Here is a 14,844-nt window from a genome sequence, read left to right on the forward strand (position 1 = left end):
ATCTCATTAATAAGGTCAAAAATATTGAATTCTTTGTCTTTTCCTTTAAGTACTTCCTGATGACAAATCTTGACTAAATTTGGCCGTTGTAGTATAGTGGTCAGTACACTTCGTTGTGGCCGAAGAGACCTCAGTTCGATTCTGGGCAACGGCAACCATAAATAGGTTGCCTTGGACGGTGTTTTTTTTTGTGAGTTTGTTGCCAGAGAGATTACGGTATAGTGTTGAGCTTTCAAAAGCTGGCTGTCCCTTGAGCTCCTTCAGTTATTATTTTAATTTTCTTTTGACATAAAGCAAATTTATTGTGCTATACAATAATACTCGAAAAATCGGGTCACGTAATGGACTTCATCTCCGAATTGTCTTGTTCGTCGAACAGTTCATGTTTAATGGCACATGACCGTAAGAAGAATCACCAATCCTCGAGTCCTGCATTGATCAATGTGAGGGAGTTCAGACATCGCATTATATCCTTCATACAAGCCCCATTAAAAATCAAGATATATATATTTATATATAGTCCGGAAGCAGGAACGAGGATGCAAGCCAATTTGTGTGCATAATCCTTATATCTATCGTATTGATGCTAGTGCGTCTGTAATTGAACACTTCCAATCGCGCCCGATTACCGGGACCTGGTAAGCCTAACCCCACCGTACGGAGACTGCTGGACCGCCTGCACAGTGGTTTCAAGAGCCGCAGCCCAGCCATACAGTCCTGGAAGCGACCAAACGGTTAGAAAAGTGATCTGAGAACTACCGGCAAGATTTTGATACTACTTGCTAAGACCTCGACCTTGTTCGCGTGAATCAACATTTAGTGTCATGATACCAGGGCTAGCGAGAGCATAGATTTGAACTAGCTATATTCTAATCTCGAGATAGAACTTTTGCAGCTTTTAATTGCTTGCGAGTGACTTGCCATATCCGTTTCAGGACTAGCGCAGGGGCATAAAAGCCTGTTTGCTGCCTCCTGAACACTTTGCAGCCAGCACTCTTTTCTTCGTGCTGAGCTTTTATATTAGGCTCGAGGAAGTCATTGGCCGCAAGATCTTGTCTACGGTTCTGCTTTAGACTCTTGCGCGCAGATTGATTATTTCCGTGTTCCTCAACAAAAAATTGGACTGGAAGTTGTCGAGAATTGAAGCAATTAGCATAGTTTAGGTCTACTTAGATTTACCTGCTCAATCAAGAGTTCTGAATTTTTCTGATTATCTTGAACCGAGAGCTTTCTCACCTACAGTCGTTTCATCATTGGGTGCTCCCCCTTATTCCTTCAAAAGAAGCAGGATATTTGAGATCGATACTATTTTGCAATAATTGCAGAGAAGTTTTTGACAATGGCTATACCGGGGATCACTATTCGAAAGGCGCCCACCGCCATCTTGACTCTCTTTCTTCTTACTGTCATATTACTAGCTATCACCTCGACACATCATTCAGCTAAGAAGATAAATCAAAATTCGATTTTAGCAGCACCCTCCCTCGATGAAGTCCACGAGGCGCACGGAGCTGTTTCTAATACTCTTTACAAAATCGGCACTTGTGACATGCCCTCTGTGATGCTCTCTGACGATTCGATCATTGTGCCGGGTTCTCTTCACTATGACCTTTCGGGATCTCGCATTGTATTTGCCGAAGGACATTACTTCAATCCCAGTCTCCTCGCTACTCCTGCAGGGTCTCCGTTTCCTTACGTAGGCTTTGCTCGCTTTGGAGTTGGCCATGTGCATAAAGTTGCATGGTGTACAATGGTATGGAAGAGACGGCCAATCACTAAAAAACATTACATCGAGTGTGAATCAAAAGTTCAATATCTAGCTGCCCCTCGTTTTCAGAATAAACCCGGTACTTGCGTTAGAATTCCATTTCTTGCGCTCGATCAGGGTCTCACCGATCCTCGAGTGTTTTATTCACCTTTTGGTGAGCCATTAATGCTGATCGGCACCAACTCTCATGTTATTTGCCTTGGGCAATATGTGATCGATCTGCGTGCGCTGATTCCTGAACTAGGTGAAATGTTACACATTGAGAATGTACCTATTCGTTATCCAACATACACGGAGCTTACCCGTCCTCTTCCGTTGTCTGAGATCGACAAGAATTTCATAATGTATTTCGATCTCAATAATGAAGCGTATGTTGCTCACGATCTATCACCAAAACAAGTTATTTCATCCGTTGAACGTCCAGTGCTAAATGTTGCCGACGGAAAGTCGAATTGTATTGCAGACCTTACAGAGGAAAATGTTCATGCTCATCAAGCCACAACTGCGCTTCGAGTTACGCTCTGCGCTTTCCCCTGTATTCCAACGGAAGAGAATACTGTGCTTATTGCTATAGTTCATAACAAATACGAATCTCCAAAGTATCCAGATGTCTTGTATCGTCGATACCTTATTGTCATGAATCCAAATCCTCCTTTCAATATTTTGGCTAGGTCTAGACATTTGGTATTTACTGGAGTCAATTCAAATAATTTTATTTTTGCAGTAAGCCTTGCGTGGGATTTCTCAAAACGAACACGGCCCTCGTGGAAAGAGTACGAGGCTAAATTTGCCGAAAATGATAGTGCATCGATGAAGAGAAGAAAAGCTAAACGGTCTATCGTTGGGGCAAGTCAAAAGCTGATTGAGAGAAGAGAAGAGAAGCCCACAACTGCCAAAAAAGGATCATCAGATCCTGATGCTCCAATGGCATGGGCTCAAATAGCAGATGTTGACCAAATGATTCACAAAATGCCTCTACAATACAGTAATCCAATTGCTTCAGATTTTTTCCATGGTTGGCTTGATGATGTTATCATGGTCAACTACGGCGTTGCCGATCAAGAGTCTGCTTCATTCCACAGTACTGCTCGCCAGTTATTGGAGTGTCTCATTCCATGTGGTGATTTACCGGAGCATCTTGGAGCTGTAATTAAGCCGTCTGAAGAGACTCCCGTTGAAAATTTGTAGCTGATTCCTTATTTATGCTATCTTCTGCTGTTTGTCCTCAGTCATGATTTGTGTTTCACACAAGCTTTTATTGTTTCTGTTCTCTTCTATGTTTGCTTTTTCTCATAACGAGCAATATAAGGTGTTTGGTGTGGATTCTGTTTTTTACTTTCCAACTTGATCTTAATTTGCAAGTTTTAATGACTATATAAATGTATACATATTCAGATTTGCTGACTTCAATCTTAAATCAAATGATTACGATCAACGGTTGACTATCAGACCCTCGAAGAAAAATATATTCAACTAAATATTCAAGTATGCTATAAAGGTCAGATAGTCCGTATTAATCTGAAATACTTAATCTTCGTCTTCTAGCCTGACTTGACCTTCTCTTTCAGGATCGAATCGGTCTAGAATGTATGGTGAAATGATGTGATTGAAAACCAAAGTTCCATATACAAGAAGAGAAAATCCTAGCAGCTGAAGGAAGTTGAATTCCTCCCATCCAAATGTTATGGATAAAAGCCAAATACAAAGAGTACGGCATGTATCAATCGTCGACCTACTAGTGGCACTGATCTTTCTTGTCACGCTGATACCAAAAAAATTGAAAGCGCCGATTGAGAGCATAATAAAGACTGAGGTGACTAGGACGCCTGTATGCGTGAATATTTCTTTAACTGCCGTCGGAGTATCAAAATATCCTCCATGCGACGAAGCGCTATGTCCTACGGTAATGTAGGCTGTAATCATAATCAAGCCGGTCAGCGCCAAGCCAAAAACTCCTTCGTAGCCAACTACCCGCATGCTGTCGAGGTGATATGCAGTCAAGATATGTTCCTCGTAGACAAACTGCGTCGCTGTAAATAATTGAGCTAGAGCAATCAGGATAATTCCGAACGCAACTTGGCTGAGAGACCGTTCTACAGCCGAGTTGCTAGATTCGTCTGCATACAACACACCACTTAAGCCGACGACAAAAACTCCAAGCACAACCATAAATAGAGCACCCCATTGACGAGCTTCTAACCTTCGGTTCAAAAATACAACGCTGAACAATCCAACAAATAAGACAAGTGAGCCTCGAGTCATCTGATAGATACTGACCGGCGTGAAGAAAAGGCCAACATTCATCAGAGTAGTACCGCAAATATCACAAAATGCGGGAAGGGACAAATTGAACACTCGGCGACCATCCAACGCTGGTGAGTCAGGTTTAATCCCAGAAGTTGTGGTCGAAAGAAGGGTCATATTAGCGTCTGAAGTGATTTGAAGATCATCAATGGCTCCCCCGACTTCTTCAACATCTGTCTGAGAGGGTGAAGGTCCACTATGGTACGTAGACATCATTGAATCAAAAAAAACTAATCCCCAGCATGCAGCTTCGGCGATGAACATTTGAAACGTTTGGACAACTGGCTGCTCAAAGTAACGGCGCTCTTCAAGCGGTCCATCACAGAATTCTACACACTGGTTATCTTGAAATTTTGTGAGTAGAGAGTTAGAGCATCCAGTAATTAGCATCCCTGCGACAAAAATTGGCGTAGAATAGTCTCGTACCGCCCGATTAGCCATCCTGATCTTTTTTATATTTGTGAATCCTCTGAAACTGACTCTCGAAAGCCAGCTCAGACCGCAATCGAGTATTCGTTAAACGTGTAATGGCAGCCAAACGAACTAACCGCTAACTAACTAAGTAATCGCGAATCTCCCAAAGTGATGACATTGGACATGTGTTTTGTGTCAATCGAATCATTACAGTCTTATTCTGTAGCTATGTGCAAATTTCAGAGCTTCATAATATGATTCCGCAACTAAATTGGTTTTTGATAACAGCTTTCAATTTGAGCGAATATGTACTAAAAAATTTGAATGCCTTCTCTCAGGCTGCGTGCTTCTTCTCGTAAATACAAGACCATACCTTCATTCGTGTCATAAACTCCCAAACTTTGCTAGTAGTAGTACCAAATTTTTGCTCGCTAGTATCACTTCAAAGAAAGTACGCAATTCTGCAAGAAATTCTTTAAAGTTATCAGATAATATGGGCAAAAGCAAAAAGATTTCGAGAAACTCAGCGGTTCGAGTGTCAGCTTTGCGAAACATAAGATCGTCGAAGTTGCGGAATAGGCAAACAGCAGTAGAAGCAGCTAATTCAGACAATGCTATGCCACTGCTCAAGAAGCTTGCCTCTCCTTCACAGACTGATCGGGCAATGGCAGCACGCGCTATAGCTACTCTGATTGAGAATGCCAAAGTACGTGAGATGTTATTAAAAGAGAAGCTGGTACATACTTTGCTGAAGCAATCTATAACGGATTCGTCTGAAGAAGTGGTTGCTGAAGCTTTTGGAGTTCTCCGTAATCTAGCTTTGGAGGAAGGATATGATGTATGTAAGTTTTTATGGCGGGAAAATATTCTTATTTCAATCGAGAAATATTTAGTTCAGGTATGTTCTGCAGTTTGTCTTTGCCTACGCTATTTCTTATTGGAAATAGATCGATCAGAGTTTGAGTGCTCTTGAGAGCCTAACAAATGGTCAACGGACCCTGCTTTTCACCTTGGCGGAAAATATTTTGTCTTTATTGCTGTCTCTTGGAACTGTTTCAGATGACATTCGAAACTCAATTACTCAGAGATTTCCAGAACTTCCGGAGTTTGATCTCAGAGTCATTAAGAATCTAGAATGCCCAGAAAGTTTGAGAGTTGTCGCTGCTGATAACTTGTATGGACTAACTGAAGACAACGAGGTATACATAAGTGTATTGCAAAAGTCAGATTTTCATGTCCATAATTCACTGCCTATTCCTGTGCAGATTTACATTTCAGGAGTTCAGTTTAATATCTTGGAGTTTGATCCAACTGCTGGTATTGACATTTTGAACATTGCTGCATCTATCCAAGAAAGTTTTAATTCAATTAATATTGACGATTGCATTTGTCAGCTGGAACAAAATGAAGAGGGCGAAAAAAATACAGAGAAGAAAGAAGATTCACGTATTAGCGCACAGAATTCACTGGCGGCGGTTTGTGTAGGTCTAGAGTTGATTACTGCAATTAGTGAATCTGTCGCATTTTCCAAATTTGGTTCTCAGCTTCAAAAGTCTGATAAATCTGATGGAATTGACGTTTTGTCGGATGAAGAAGGTGAAGAGGATTTGGATGAAATGCAGGGACTGGTGGCTGGTGACAAAGATGGTGAAATAGATGATTTTAGTCGAGATCCAGTTCAACAAATGTTTGTACAGAACATTTTCCCGAAAATAACATCATATCTCTCCTATACGTTTCTAAAATCTCATGCTTTCAACGCACTGAACAATCTTTGTTGGACGCTTAATGCAACTTCTAATACTTCAGAACTGTGGAGTAAGAAGGCTCAGGAGGCATTCCCTTGGTTTGTATCTTTTCTGATGGATACTAATCATCTTGAAATCGAATCCGTTACTGCATGCATGGGAATTTTGTGGGCGCTTGCAAGTCAACTTAAAGGTGATGGGTTACTTACTTATGCGGATGTTCAAAATTTAATAACCAAGGTAAACGAAGTGTCTGGGAAGCCCGACTATATTGAATATCAAGTGCGAGCGATTGGTTTTCTCGGCGTTTTGGCCCAGCAAGAAGGACGTACAGATGTTACAAAATCAATTTCCATTTTTCTCGTGACACAGATATTGTCTTTGCCAAACAAAGAACCACAAATTGTTATTGAAGCGTTGAACTCAATTTTTGATATATTTGCCGATCAAGACTACGACTATGATAGAGTAGTTTTTGTTAAGGGTGGCTTATTAAAACATTTGGTGGAGTGTCAGGCCGAGGTGCGCAAAATGGTGAAACGGATCGATAAGCGCAAGGAATCTGAGCTTCGATTGAAAGCAGATGAGGTCATGGTAAACTTACAACGATTTTGCGTTTACAAATCCAAGGAGCAGAAGAAGTAGAATATGCCTCTTTGGTTGTACAAGTAGTTTGATTATGATGCATGTAAATAGTTTTTGAATAAATCACATAGAAACTCAAGTAACACGAACGATCTGCAGTAATTGGGAGCGAATCTCGCTACCGAAAGGCATGAGATAACTTTGATCTAAATACAATAACACGGGTGTAATCAATTATTATCGCTGAATAAAAGGGACTTATATCTAGATATCTTTCCCTCTCCTTGTGATGATCGACAAGCAAGAAACATGTTCTATACCAGAAGAAGACGCATAAACCGAACTGAACTAGATTCCGTTTCATCATGATTATTTTCAAATCCTGTCAGATTCATATTACCCCATGCATATTCATTCTGGACAAAATATTTATTAAGAGTAAATAGTATACTCAAAGATTTGATGCTAGGTGTTAAAATATTTGCAGTCTCACGAAATGATAGTTCCAGCTATAGCGTGATCCACAGACCCGATGTACCACGCTTCAAGAAGCTTTGTACTCCGAGATCTATAAGCTTCAGAGCTCTATATATGTTATAAAGACCAGATATTTATTATTTATAACTACCAGAGACTGCTGAGTTTATTGTTTAGAGTCTTGCTATTGTTATTTGCACCATATCATTATGGACGGATCTAACGTGCCTGATCCTTCACAAATTGCAAGCCCATATTATGGTCCTCCGTTACCGTTCTATCCCGGTGCAGTCTCTTCAGGCATACAATCAGATCCAATATCTTATCCTTCTCCTACGGTTTCTAATGATGGCCATCCTTCTTATGGGATTCCTCAGACTCATCTCAATCCTATGTCGAATCCGATGTACTCCCTACCTTTTTACTCTCTGTATCCAAATTATGGCTCTCATCCGCTGGCAACAATGGACTACTATTCCGTTGCGCAGTCTCAACCTGGAATGCTCACAGCAAATATGCATCCAAATGGGGGTCCGAAAAAGTTTAACGGCCAAAATCGGCACAAGAAATTTGACCGACCCAGATATTCAGATACTCGAGTATGCCAGCCCTTAATTCTATATCTGTTTTCAAATTCAAATCTTCTAACTTACTTACTCACACAGAATAGTATCTATCAAGGAAATAGACAGTCTCGCTCGCGCCCTCAAATTACGGAAAATAAATCTCTTGAAGTTCAGCCTACGGCTCAGAATCCTTCGGTGTTAGCTTCTATAGACGTGAACCATAGCACTACTGAAGAAACAAGTCATGCCGACTCCACCTCTAAAGTCGAGGTTCAATCTACGGAGAAGACTGAACTTGCAATAGACGCATCCAATCTCAAACCAGAATATCAAATTCCTATGGCTATTTCTCCCCGTGGAGCAAGTTATTTTTCTCTGGAAGAGGCCGTAAAGAATCCAAGCAATACCACGAACGTTTATATTCGCGGCCTATCACCTGGAACCACGGACGAACTTTTAAATATGATGGTATCTCGTTATGGAAAGCTGGCCACTACCAAGGCAATGATTGATAATGCGACCGGTCTTTGCAAAGGATTTGGATTTGCTCAGTTTAAATCCGAAAATGAGGCTATTCAATGTATATGTGGACTAGCGCAATATGGATATCAAACTTCTTTTGCCAAAGTATGATATGAATCATGTACCATTGTGAATCTAGATTAACATTTGCAGCAATCTTTCGCTCTCAGATTGAGAGAACTCCAAGATGATGAGTCGACAAATGTTTACTTTTCAAATATTCCGCGGCAGTGGGAGAAAGAGGTTTGAAAAACATCTGTAGATAGTAAGGAAAGAAATAACTGATAAGGTTTGAAATCAGGATTTTCTACAGCTGCTCGAAGACTACGGTATAATATCTTTGAAAGTGCTTCATGATAGATTTGGAAAGAATCGAGGTGTGGCGTTCGCAAGGTAAAATAGTTATATTTCATGATTGCAAGAAATGAGTATAAATCTAACAGTATAGATTTGATGATCGATCGATTGCAGAAGAGGTGATTTCAAAATTCAATGGTCGTCCCATTGGAGAAGGTGGTTCCCCAATTCAAGTCCGGTTTAGTGATACGGATGCACAAAAAAAATTAAAGCAAGTCACAGTGAAGAAACGGAACTCACGAGCACAAGAGTATCATATGTTGGCCGCGCAGAGGGTGATTGAGGATTACTCGTTTTCTCAAAATCATGCAATGCTGTTCAAACCTGGACCACCGTATCAATTATCAACTGACTGTGTTCCATACTCATCTTCATTGGAGATTTACAACCCGAACAGTAATGGGATGAGTAATTTCCAGAATGCAAACCGTGGATCCACGGCGCTGCAGTTCAATCGGCAAGCAGACTGGAACATGGTCCGACAGAGTGCAAAGAAATCTGCCTCCAGTCGTTCTGTGCAAGGGTTTCCTGGACCACAAAATGTTGCGGGAGGAAGAGACAACCGTCCAGTAGCAGGTAATTACAATGCAACAGTTTCCAATAACATTAGTTCATCCTCTGAGTGATTTCTTTTCACTCTAATGGTAGTTTTTCTGTATCAGATAAAGCTGGACACAATGGACAATTTTTATTACTATTTTTATTACTATTCGCTTATGATTGTATGGATGGTTATCATATTTTATTTGCATCTGGATCATAGATGCTAGGGAATGGTTTATGTTTGTATTGAATGTCGCTTTAAATATTGCGACAGGTCTATCGCGTAATTTATAATTAAAATAAATTGAATCGGCTACCGAGAAGATCTTAACATTGTAAGTTCTCCTGGATTATGATCATCAACTTCTCTTCTATTCTTGTCCTCAATCTCATCTTCTTTGTCGTCTGTCGTTGTCGCTGTCTGTGCCATTCTCACTCTCTGTGCCATTCTCACTCTCATCTTCATCATCTTCGTCCTCATTCTCATCCTCATCTTGATCTCGATCTTGATCTTGATCTAGGTCTTCACTTTCATCTTCAATTTCATCTTCATCTTCAATTTCATTTTCATCGTCATCTTCATTTAAATCTGCCAGATACGAGCCATCATCCAACTTTTCTCTCGATTCAGCAAGGACTTTCTCGAATTCCTTGACGATCTTTTTACTGAACCCAGAGGCCTGCACCTCTACGTCTAACTTTCCGACACGATGGACATCTTTGGCAAATACGGGAAAATCGTTGCTAACAAAACCCAATTTGCGCTCAAAAAATCGGCGGATGCAGTCAACGTCACGAGCGAAATAGCGTTCTGCGTCGACGTGGTCTATGCTGACACACTGCGGGAAGTCGATTACGACAAATTGATCGTCGTCTGATTTCGGATCGTCAAGGATCATGATATTGAATTCATTGAAGTCGCAATGGATGAGGCCGTAGTTAGCGAGGCGAACGATGAACGCCATCAGCGATGAGTAGAGCGAAGAAGGGTGGTCGTGCGAAGATAGTTGCCGCATAGGAAACCCAGGGATCAAAGACATGACTATGCAATGTCGGGAATGGTCGACAGGCTCTGGGACAGGGAATCCGTGATCGTGAAGAGCCTTCATAAACGCATATTCTTTTGTCGCAGCCAGTCTACTGAGATACATCCAACTGGCAGACTGTCTTCCGTGTGTAAGATAGTCACGGTTATTCTTCACAGACCGAAATGAAATCCGGCCAAGACGATGAATTTTTAATACAAGTCTTCGAGAGTGCTCGTTTGCAACAATGAAAATATCCGACTCCTTTCCCACACCAATCTGCCGCCCAACTGAGTAAATTGTTCGGCGATTGGAAAATGCATGAATAGCAAGATAGTCATAGCCTCCGTATGTTAATCGATATCCATCGTCTGAACTGAGTTAATAACACTACAAGGTAAGCTTGAACAAAATATTTACATTTTGCATTCCGGACTCTCGCTATCAGGTTCGTCTTCGCAAGCTCGGCAATACAATTTCCAATTGCCGCACCCCCTCGTAAACCCGAGATCTGACTGATCAGAACTGTTGGAACAACTTCATGGTTCTTTGACCCCATTTCGGCCTACAGATATATGATTTAGTATAATTTGCCGTGATCTGCAAAGAATCGGTCTGAGTATCTTACGGCTGTGAGAACACGGAAATCGTCGCGCGATAAATATCGCATAGCTTCTGTATTTAATCTCATGCTTTAACTTGAATTAACTGTCTCTAAGCTGACATTAGTACACAAAAATTTGAAAATGTACTAGTGGATTTTCAAGTTCCCGTAGACTGGGATCGCAATCGACCATGAACGAAAATTCAGGACCGTTGGGAGTTCTTATGGTACAATTGCCTTGTTGGTGTAAGCCGAGTCAAAGTAATCCCAGAAATCGTTTATTGATCGGTGAAATGGCTCCCCAAGATAAGTAACGAGCAACAGGTTGAAGGAGGATCGACCGAAGGCGAGGATATTGATCGATATGGATTCTGTGCGCAAGGAATTTAAGCACTTGGAGTCTTCTGGAGATTTCCAGGCGTTTCTTCCGGGTATTGACGAGCTTCTTGCTACCTTAACCAAGGCACGGAACACAATCGAATCAGGTATAGTGTACGAACAGGTCTATCGAAAGCACACGGCTAAATAAATAAAAACATTATAGTTCCATTGTCCCGACGTGAACAATTGGGAATTGTGAGGAATAGCGTTACAGGTTGGACAACAAAAGTAAGCAAAACGCAGAAAGATATCTACGGATCACTCAGCAAATACGGAAAGGCGCTAGATAAGGTAAAATATGATAATAAAAGAGTAAAGATCATTTTATTGGCTAATCGCTACCAGAAATTCAAAACGGATATTGAGGCTGCTTATAATAATAATGCATTTCCAACTACAAGTTTGAAGCATCTCAACAAAGCTATCACCATGCATCTTATTCGAGAAGGAGAGTTTACGGTTGCAGATCGATTAGCAGGAGAAGCAGATGTACAGATTGCACCCTCTCTTGAGGCTGGTTTCAAAGAGATGTATGAAATTTTGCACGAGATCCGACGTCGCAACTTGAAACCCGCGATCGACTGGGCCGTCCGATATCGGACGGAGCTGTTGAAGTGGGGTAGCAATATTGAGTTTAATCTACACAGTCTTCAATTCATACATTATTTCACGATGGTCCAGCGCGATGGCCAGCCTGTGGATGGTCACTTGCTAGCATTGCAATATGCGCGCGAGAATTTTGCTTCATTTGGAGAAAAATATCTGCCGGAGATATCCAAGCTCATGTGTGCGTTCTTGTTCAAATCGAATCTGGAAAAATCGCCATATGCCTCATTGTTTCTAGCTGCTCCTGCATGGGAAGAGGCCGAGAAATCGTTCACGAAAGAGTTTTGCACATTGATGGGTCTGAGCTCAGATTCTCCTTTACATCTGACTGCGTCTGCAGGTGCGATCGCGCTGCCAACACTACTCAAGATGGGGACAATCATGAAGGAAAAGCACACTGAATGGAGCAGTGAGAATGAACTACCTGTCGAAACACCACTACCGGATTCGTTTCAGTTCCATGCAATCTTTGTATGCCCCGTATCGAAAGAACAGACGACGGACGAGAATCCCCCAATGAAAATGCCTTGTGGCCATATCATCGCAAAGGAAAGTCTTAGTCGGATGAGTCGGAATAATCCGAACCAGCGATTCAAATGTCCTTACTGTCCGAATGAAAGCATACCAAATGAGGCGATTCGGGTTTATTTTTGATTTATCCGAGGCTGAATGTTGGAGTTTATTCTAGGAGTTATTTTTAATACAAGAATCATTTTTTTCCAGTACCTAATGCAGAAACAGAAAATCAGCGCTTTCTCCGCGGTGCCCACTTGTAAACAATTGAACCATCGTTCTTGATAATTTTGCGTTTAGGACCTTTCGTTAAGAGCTGTCGCTGTAGCTGAGCTTCACGCAGTACAGATTCAATTTGGATTTTGCGCTGTTCGTGCTGTTTCAGTAGCTTTGCGACTCGCTCGTTCGATGGAGCGAAGGAAGCTTTAGTTAGATTGCCTTCAGAAGTTTGAGCAATTTCCGACGCGTGTTCAGTAGAATCGGCAAACTTCAATATTTTGGGTGAGACACTGTTATTCTTGCGTTTCGCAAGTGATTTCCGGGGTCCAGATATTTTCCCGTCGTCGTCATATGAATCCGAGTGCTCCAAATCGGAAGTATCGTGATCATGTTGACCTGACTCAGAGAGCCAATCTCCATTGGTAAACGCTAATCTTTGCTTTAAACGCTCAATAGCCTTACTTTCCTGCTGTAGCAACGTCGTCAAATACCCATCGTCCTGCGACCGCAAAAGTTTCATCTGGTCGGCCGAAAGTATTTGAGACGTCTCTTTGTTTCCCAACTTTGATCCTTTGCCGTTCGTTCTGGCATTGTGCATAGCAAAATAAAATTCATCTGGATTCCTCAATGACGCCTTTTCTCGCAAAATTTTGAGCTTGGCTTCTTTCGAATGAAAATCCCGTGCTCGTAAGACGTAGTCCTGTACTTCCGTTAGATCAATTATCAAGTACTATGTCAGATTTACGACCTTGTGCTTCTCCAAAAGACCCCACTTCCGCCGGTTTGCTGGCTGAGCTCGCTCTCTATGCTCCTTATGCTGAACATTGAATTTTAAAGATGACATTCCGACTGGCTATATGTACAATCTATTATTCTGGTTTACATCGGTGACCTTTGGCAAATAGCGGGAATAAAATTATCTTGCTGGGAGATACGTCGCACGTGATGTATGAATGGTAGAGGACATTGAAGGAGCAGACAAAAGATACGGAACCACCGAACATTTAACAGAATCAGACGGAACTTTCAAAAAGAAGATCAAAGAAGAAAATCGATAAAACATGAGTAATGAACATGCTGGAAAACATAAGCCGGTGCCGCTGTGGATTATTTCACCACAGGAAGAGCAACAAGTCGGGGATCGCCAAGCTAAGTTTGCGAGAAGTAAATGTGCTGCTGTCTTAACTGGTGAGAAATATACAATTGATTTAATATGCGTATCTTTCTGACTAGTTCAGCATTTTCAGAATGCCAGAAAGATCGGATGTTCACGGCTGGCTGGTATTGCTCGAAAGAAAAGAACGAGATGATGGATTGTATGCTGCATTTCATGGGTGTAGAATATAGAGACCAATTCACGACCGAGTTTATTAAAGAGAAACAAGCCATTCGTCGGGAGATTTTACGCGAACAAAATGAAGGTATCCAAAATGGCCGGTAGAATGCAGCGTATTTGTACAATTTCCTATTTATTTCTTCTCTATAATACATGTATATATTCAATAGTAAGCCACAACCAAGTCCTTATGCTAGCCCGAACGGATCCGTTTGGCTACCGATTCCTCTGGCTCGGGAGTGTCCGAAGGCATCTCTCGCAACTCCTCGTCTATATCCCAATCTTTGGCGGTTAGACAGTACTTTTCCGGAGGTAGTCTAATCGATGAGCCATGAGCACTGGTCAAAGGTACAGGTGGTAGCGGTCTGCGATTACGTTCCTGCGCAAGCTCGAGAAGCATCTCTTTTGGCGGAGCGGGCTTAAACTGATAATTCAAACGCGCCGAGACGGCCAGTCGTACATCTTCTACAGATAGAACTGTGTTTGCCGCGGTGGAGGCAGAGGGTGCGGTCGATCGCGAATGATCAGCGTAGAGAAGAGCGTCCTCCAATACCGAGGATGTATATCGGTAAGCAAAATCCATAAGCTGAAGGGGAACTCTGTCGTGATATCTTGAAATTCCTTGAGACGCAAGCATTAGATGTAAAACTCGGGCGTCGCGGGGGGTTGCCGACGGTAGCTCTTCCGTCAAAGCTCTATCTGCCGGGGTTGAGAGCTGCTGGAATTGCTGCTGGCTACCGGTCTCTCCTGAAATTCCATCTTCCGCAGATATTGAAGTCGACATGTCTTGTAAGCGTAATTGATAAAACCAGCAGGTTTCTGCAATCACTTAAATCGTGATGTTTTCCACCCTGATTTTTATGAAGCGTACTAGCA

The 14,844-nt window shown here is 41.8% G+C and overlaps 9 protein-coding genes and 1 non-coding gene across 10 annotated transcripts; 6 read left to right on the top strand and 4 right to left on the bottom strand.

Annotated features, from left to right (window-relative positions):
- Positions 1-82: 82 nt before the first annotated feature.
- Positions 83-154, top strand: V1516DRAFT_t49. The gene has a single exon. It is a non-coding gene; the product is annotated as a tRNA-His (tRNA).
- A 797-nt stretch (positions 155-951) lies between these two features.
- On the top strand, positions 952-3,126 carry V1516DRAFT_403345 (uncharacterized protein). The gene has a single exon (XM_066918991.1). The coding sequence runs from the start codon at positions 1,340-1,342 to the stop codon at positions 2,954-2,956; it is 1,617 nt and encodes a 538-aa protein (XP_066776651.1). The 5' UTR covers positions 952-1,339; the 3' UTR covers positions 2,957-3,126.
- V1516DRAFT_676578 (uncharacterized protein) lies at positions 3,097-4,585 on the bottom strand. Its single transcript, XM_066922442.1, has one exon. It carries the CDS (start codon positions 4,511-4,513, stop codon positions 3,296-3,298), a length of 1,218 nt encoding a protein of 405 aa, XP_066776652.1. The 5' UTR covers positions 4,514-4,585; the 3' UTR covers positions 3,097-3,295.
- Positions 4,586-4,926: 341 nt separating this feature from the next.
- Positions 4,927-6,958, top strand: V1516DRAFT_676579 (uncharacterized protein). The gene is made up of 2 exons (XM_066922443.1): positions 4,927-5,384; positions 5,434-6,958. The coding sequence occupies exons 1-2, from the start codon at positions 4,980-4,982 to the stop codon at positions 6,877-6,879; spliced, it is 1,851 nt and encodes a 616-aa protein (XP_066776653.1). The 5' UTR covers positions 4,927-4,979; the 3' UTR covers positions 6,880-6,958.
- Positions 6,959-7,505: 547 nt separating this feature from the next.
- On the top strand, positions 7,506-9,367 carry V1516DRAFT_664818 (uncharacterized protein; the record flags this gene model as incomplete). Its single annotated transcript, XM_066920627.1, has 5 exons — positions 7,506-7,895; positions 7,962-8,489; positions 8,538-8,627; positions 8,686-8,777; positions 8,833-9,367. The coding sequence occupies 5 exons, from the start codon at positions 7,506-7,508 to the stop codon at positions 9,365-9,367; spliced, it is 1,635 nt and encodes a 544-aa protein (XP_066776654.1).
- A 99-nt stretch (positions 9,368-9,466) lies between these two features.
- V1516DRAFT_638910 (RIO1 family-domain-containing protein) lies at positions 9,467-11,313 on the bottom strand. The gene is made up of 3 exons (XM_066920072.1): positions 10,938-11,313; positions 10,730-10,874; positions 9,467-10,680 (listed from the first exon to the last, which is right to left on the bottom strand). The coding sequence occupies exons 1-3, from the start codon at positions 10,998-11,000 to the stop codon at positions 9,674-9,676; spliced, it is 1,215 nt and encodes a 404-aa protein (XP_066776655.1). The 5' UTR covers positions 11,001-11,313; the 3' UTR covers positions 9,467-9,673.
- Positions 11,115-12,600, top strand: V1516DRAFT_403714 (CTLH/CRA C-terminal to lish motif domain-containing protein). The gene is made up of 3 exons (XM_066918993.1): positions 11,115-11,398; positions 11,458-11,585; positions 11,640-12,600. The coding sequence occupies exons 1-3, from the start codon at positions 11,278-11,280 to the stop codon at positions 12,552-12,554; spliced, it is 1,164 nt and encodes a 387-aa protein (XP_066776656.1). The 5' UTR covers positions 11,115-11,277; the 3' UTR covers positions 12,555-12,600.
- Positions 12,558-13,551, bottom strand: V1516DRAFT_676595 (uncharacterized protein). The gene is made up of 2 exons (XM_066922444.1): positions 13,381-13,551; positions 12,558-13,332 (listed from the first exon to the last, which is right to left on the bottom strand). Exons 1-2 carry the CDS (start codon positions 13,474-13,476, stop codon positions 12,646-12,648), a joined length of 783 nt encoding a protein of 260 aa, XP_066776657.1. The 5' UTR covers positions 13,477-13,551; the 3' UTR covers positions 12,558-12,645.
- An 87-nt stretch (positions 13,552-13,638) lies between these two features.
- On the top strand, positions 13,639-14,246 carry V1516DRAFT_676597 (uncharacterized protein). Its single transcript, XM_066922445.1, has 2 exons — positions 13,639-13,820; positions 13,871-14,246. Exons 1-2 carry the CDS (start codon positions 13,694-13,696, stop codon positions 14,071-14,073), a joined length of 330 nt encoding a protein of 109 aa, XP_066776658.1. The 5' UTR covers positions 13,639-13,693; the 3' UTR covers positions 14,074-14,246.
- Positions 14,066-14,791, bottom strand: V1516DRAFT_676599 (transcription initiation factor IID, 31kD subunit-domain-containing protein). The gene has a single exon (XM_066922446.1). The coding sequence runs from the start codon at positions 14,750-14,752 to the stop codon at positions 14,162-14,164; it is 591 nt and encodes a 196-aa protein (XP_066776659.1). The 5' UTR covers positions 14,753-14,791; the 3' UTR covers positions 14,066-14,161.
- Positions 14,792-14,844: the final 53 nt, after the last annotated feature.

This window comes from Lipomyces oligophaga, assembly GCF_038497815.1.
Source record: "Lipomyces oligophaga strain CBS 7107 unplaced genomic scaffold V1516scaffold_5, whole genome shotgun sequence".
Taxonomy (NCBI): Eukaryota; Fungi; Ascomycota; class Lipomycetes; order Lipomycetales; family Lipomycetaceae; genus Lipomyces; species [Lipomyces] oligophaga.

Bases quoted from the DNA above. Each gene is read 5' to 3' on its own strand.
- V1516DRAFT_676599 (XM_066922446.1), bottom strand. From the start codon at position 14,752: ATGTCGACTTCAATATCTGCGGAAGATGGAATTTCAGGAGAGACCGGT.
- V1516DRAFT_638910 (XM_066920072.1), bottom strand. From the start codon at position 11,000: ATGAGATTAAATACAGAAGCTATGCGATATTTATCGCGCGACGATTTC. The intron at 10,875-10,937 runs GTAAGATACTCA...ATATATCTGTAG, and splicing joins ATTTCCGTGTTCTCACAGCC to GCCGAAATGGGGTCAAAGAA. The intron at 10,681-10,729 runs GTAAATATTTTG...AACTCAGTTCAG, and splicing joins GAGAGTCCGGAATGCAAAAT to ACGATGGATATCGATTAACA.
- V1516DRAFT_676595 (XM_066922444.1), bottom strand. From the start codon at position 13,476: ATGTCATCTTTAAAATTCAATGTTCAGCATAAGGAGCATAGAGAGCGA. The intron at 13,333-13,380 runs GTCGTAAATCTG...ACGGAAGTACAG, and splicing joins GTCTTTTGGAGAAGCACAAG to GACTACGTCTTACGAGCACG.
- V1516DRAFT_676579 (XM_066922443.1), top strand. From the start codon at position 4,980: ATGGGCAAAAGCAAAAAGATTTCGAGAAACTCAGCGGTTCGAGTGTCA. The intron at 5,385-5,433 runs GTATGTTCTGCA...TATTGGAAATAG, and splicing joins TCGAGAAATATTTAGTTCAG to ATCGATCAGAGTTTGAGTGC.
- V1516DRAFT_676597 (XM_066922445.1), top strand. From the start codon at position 13,694: ATGAGTAATGAACATGCTGGAAAACATAAGCCGGTGCCGCTGTGGATT. The intron at 13,821-13,870 runs GTGAGAAATATA...TGACTAGTTCAG, and splicing joins ATGTGCTGCTGTCTTAACTG to CATTTTCAGAATGCCAGAAA.
- V1516DRAFT_403345 (XM_066918991.1), top strand. From the start codon at position 1,340: ATGGCTATACCGGGGATCACTATTCGAAAGGCGCCCACCGCCATCTTG.
- V1516DRAFT_676578 (XM_066922442.1), bottom strand. From the start codon at position 4,513: ATGGCTAATCGGGCGGTACGAGACTATTCTACGCCAATTTTTGTCGCA.
- V1516DRAFT_403714 (XM_066918993.1), top strand. From the start codon at position 11,278: ATGGATTCTGTGCGCAAGGAATTTAAGCACTTGGAGTCTTCTGGAGAT. The intron at 11,399-11,457 runs GTATAGTGTACG...AAAACATTATAG, and splicing joins ACGGAACACAATCGAATCAG to TTCCATTGTCCCGACGTGAA. The intron at 11,586-11,639 runs GTAAAATATGAT...AATCGCTACCAG, and splicing joins ACGGAAAGGCGCTAGATAAG to AAATTCAAAACGGATATTGA.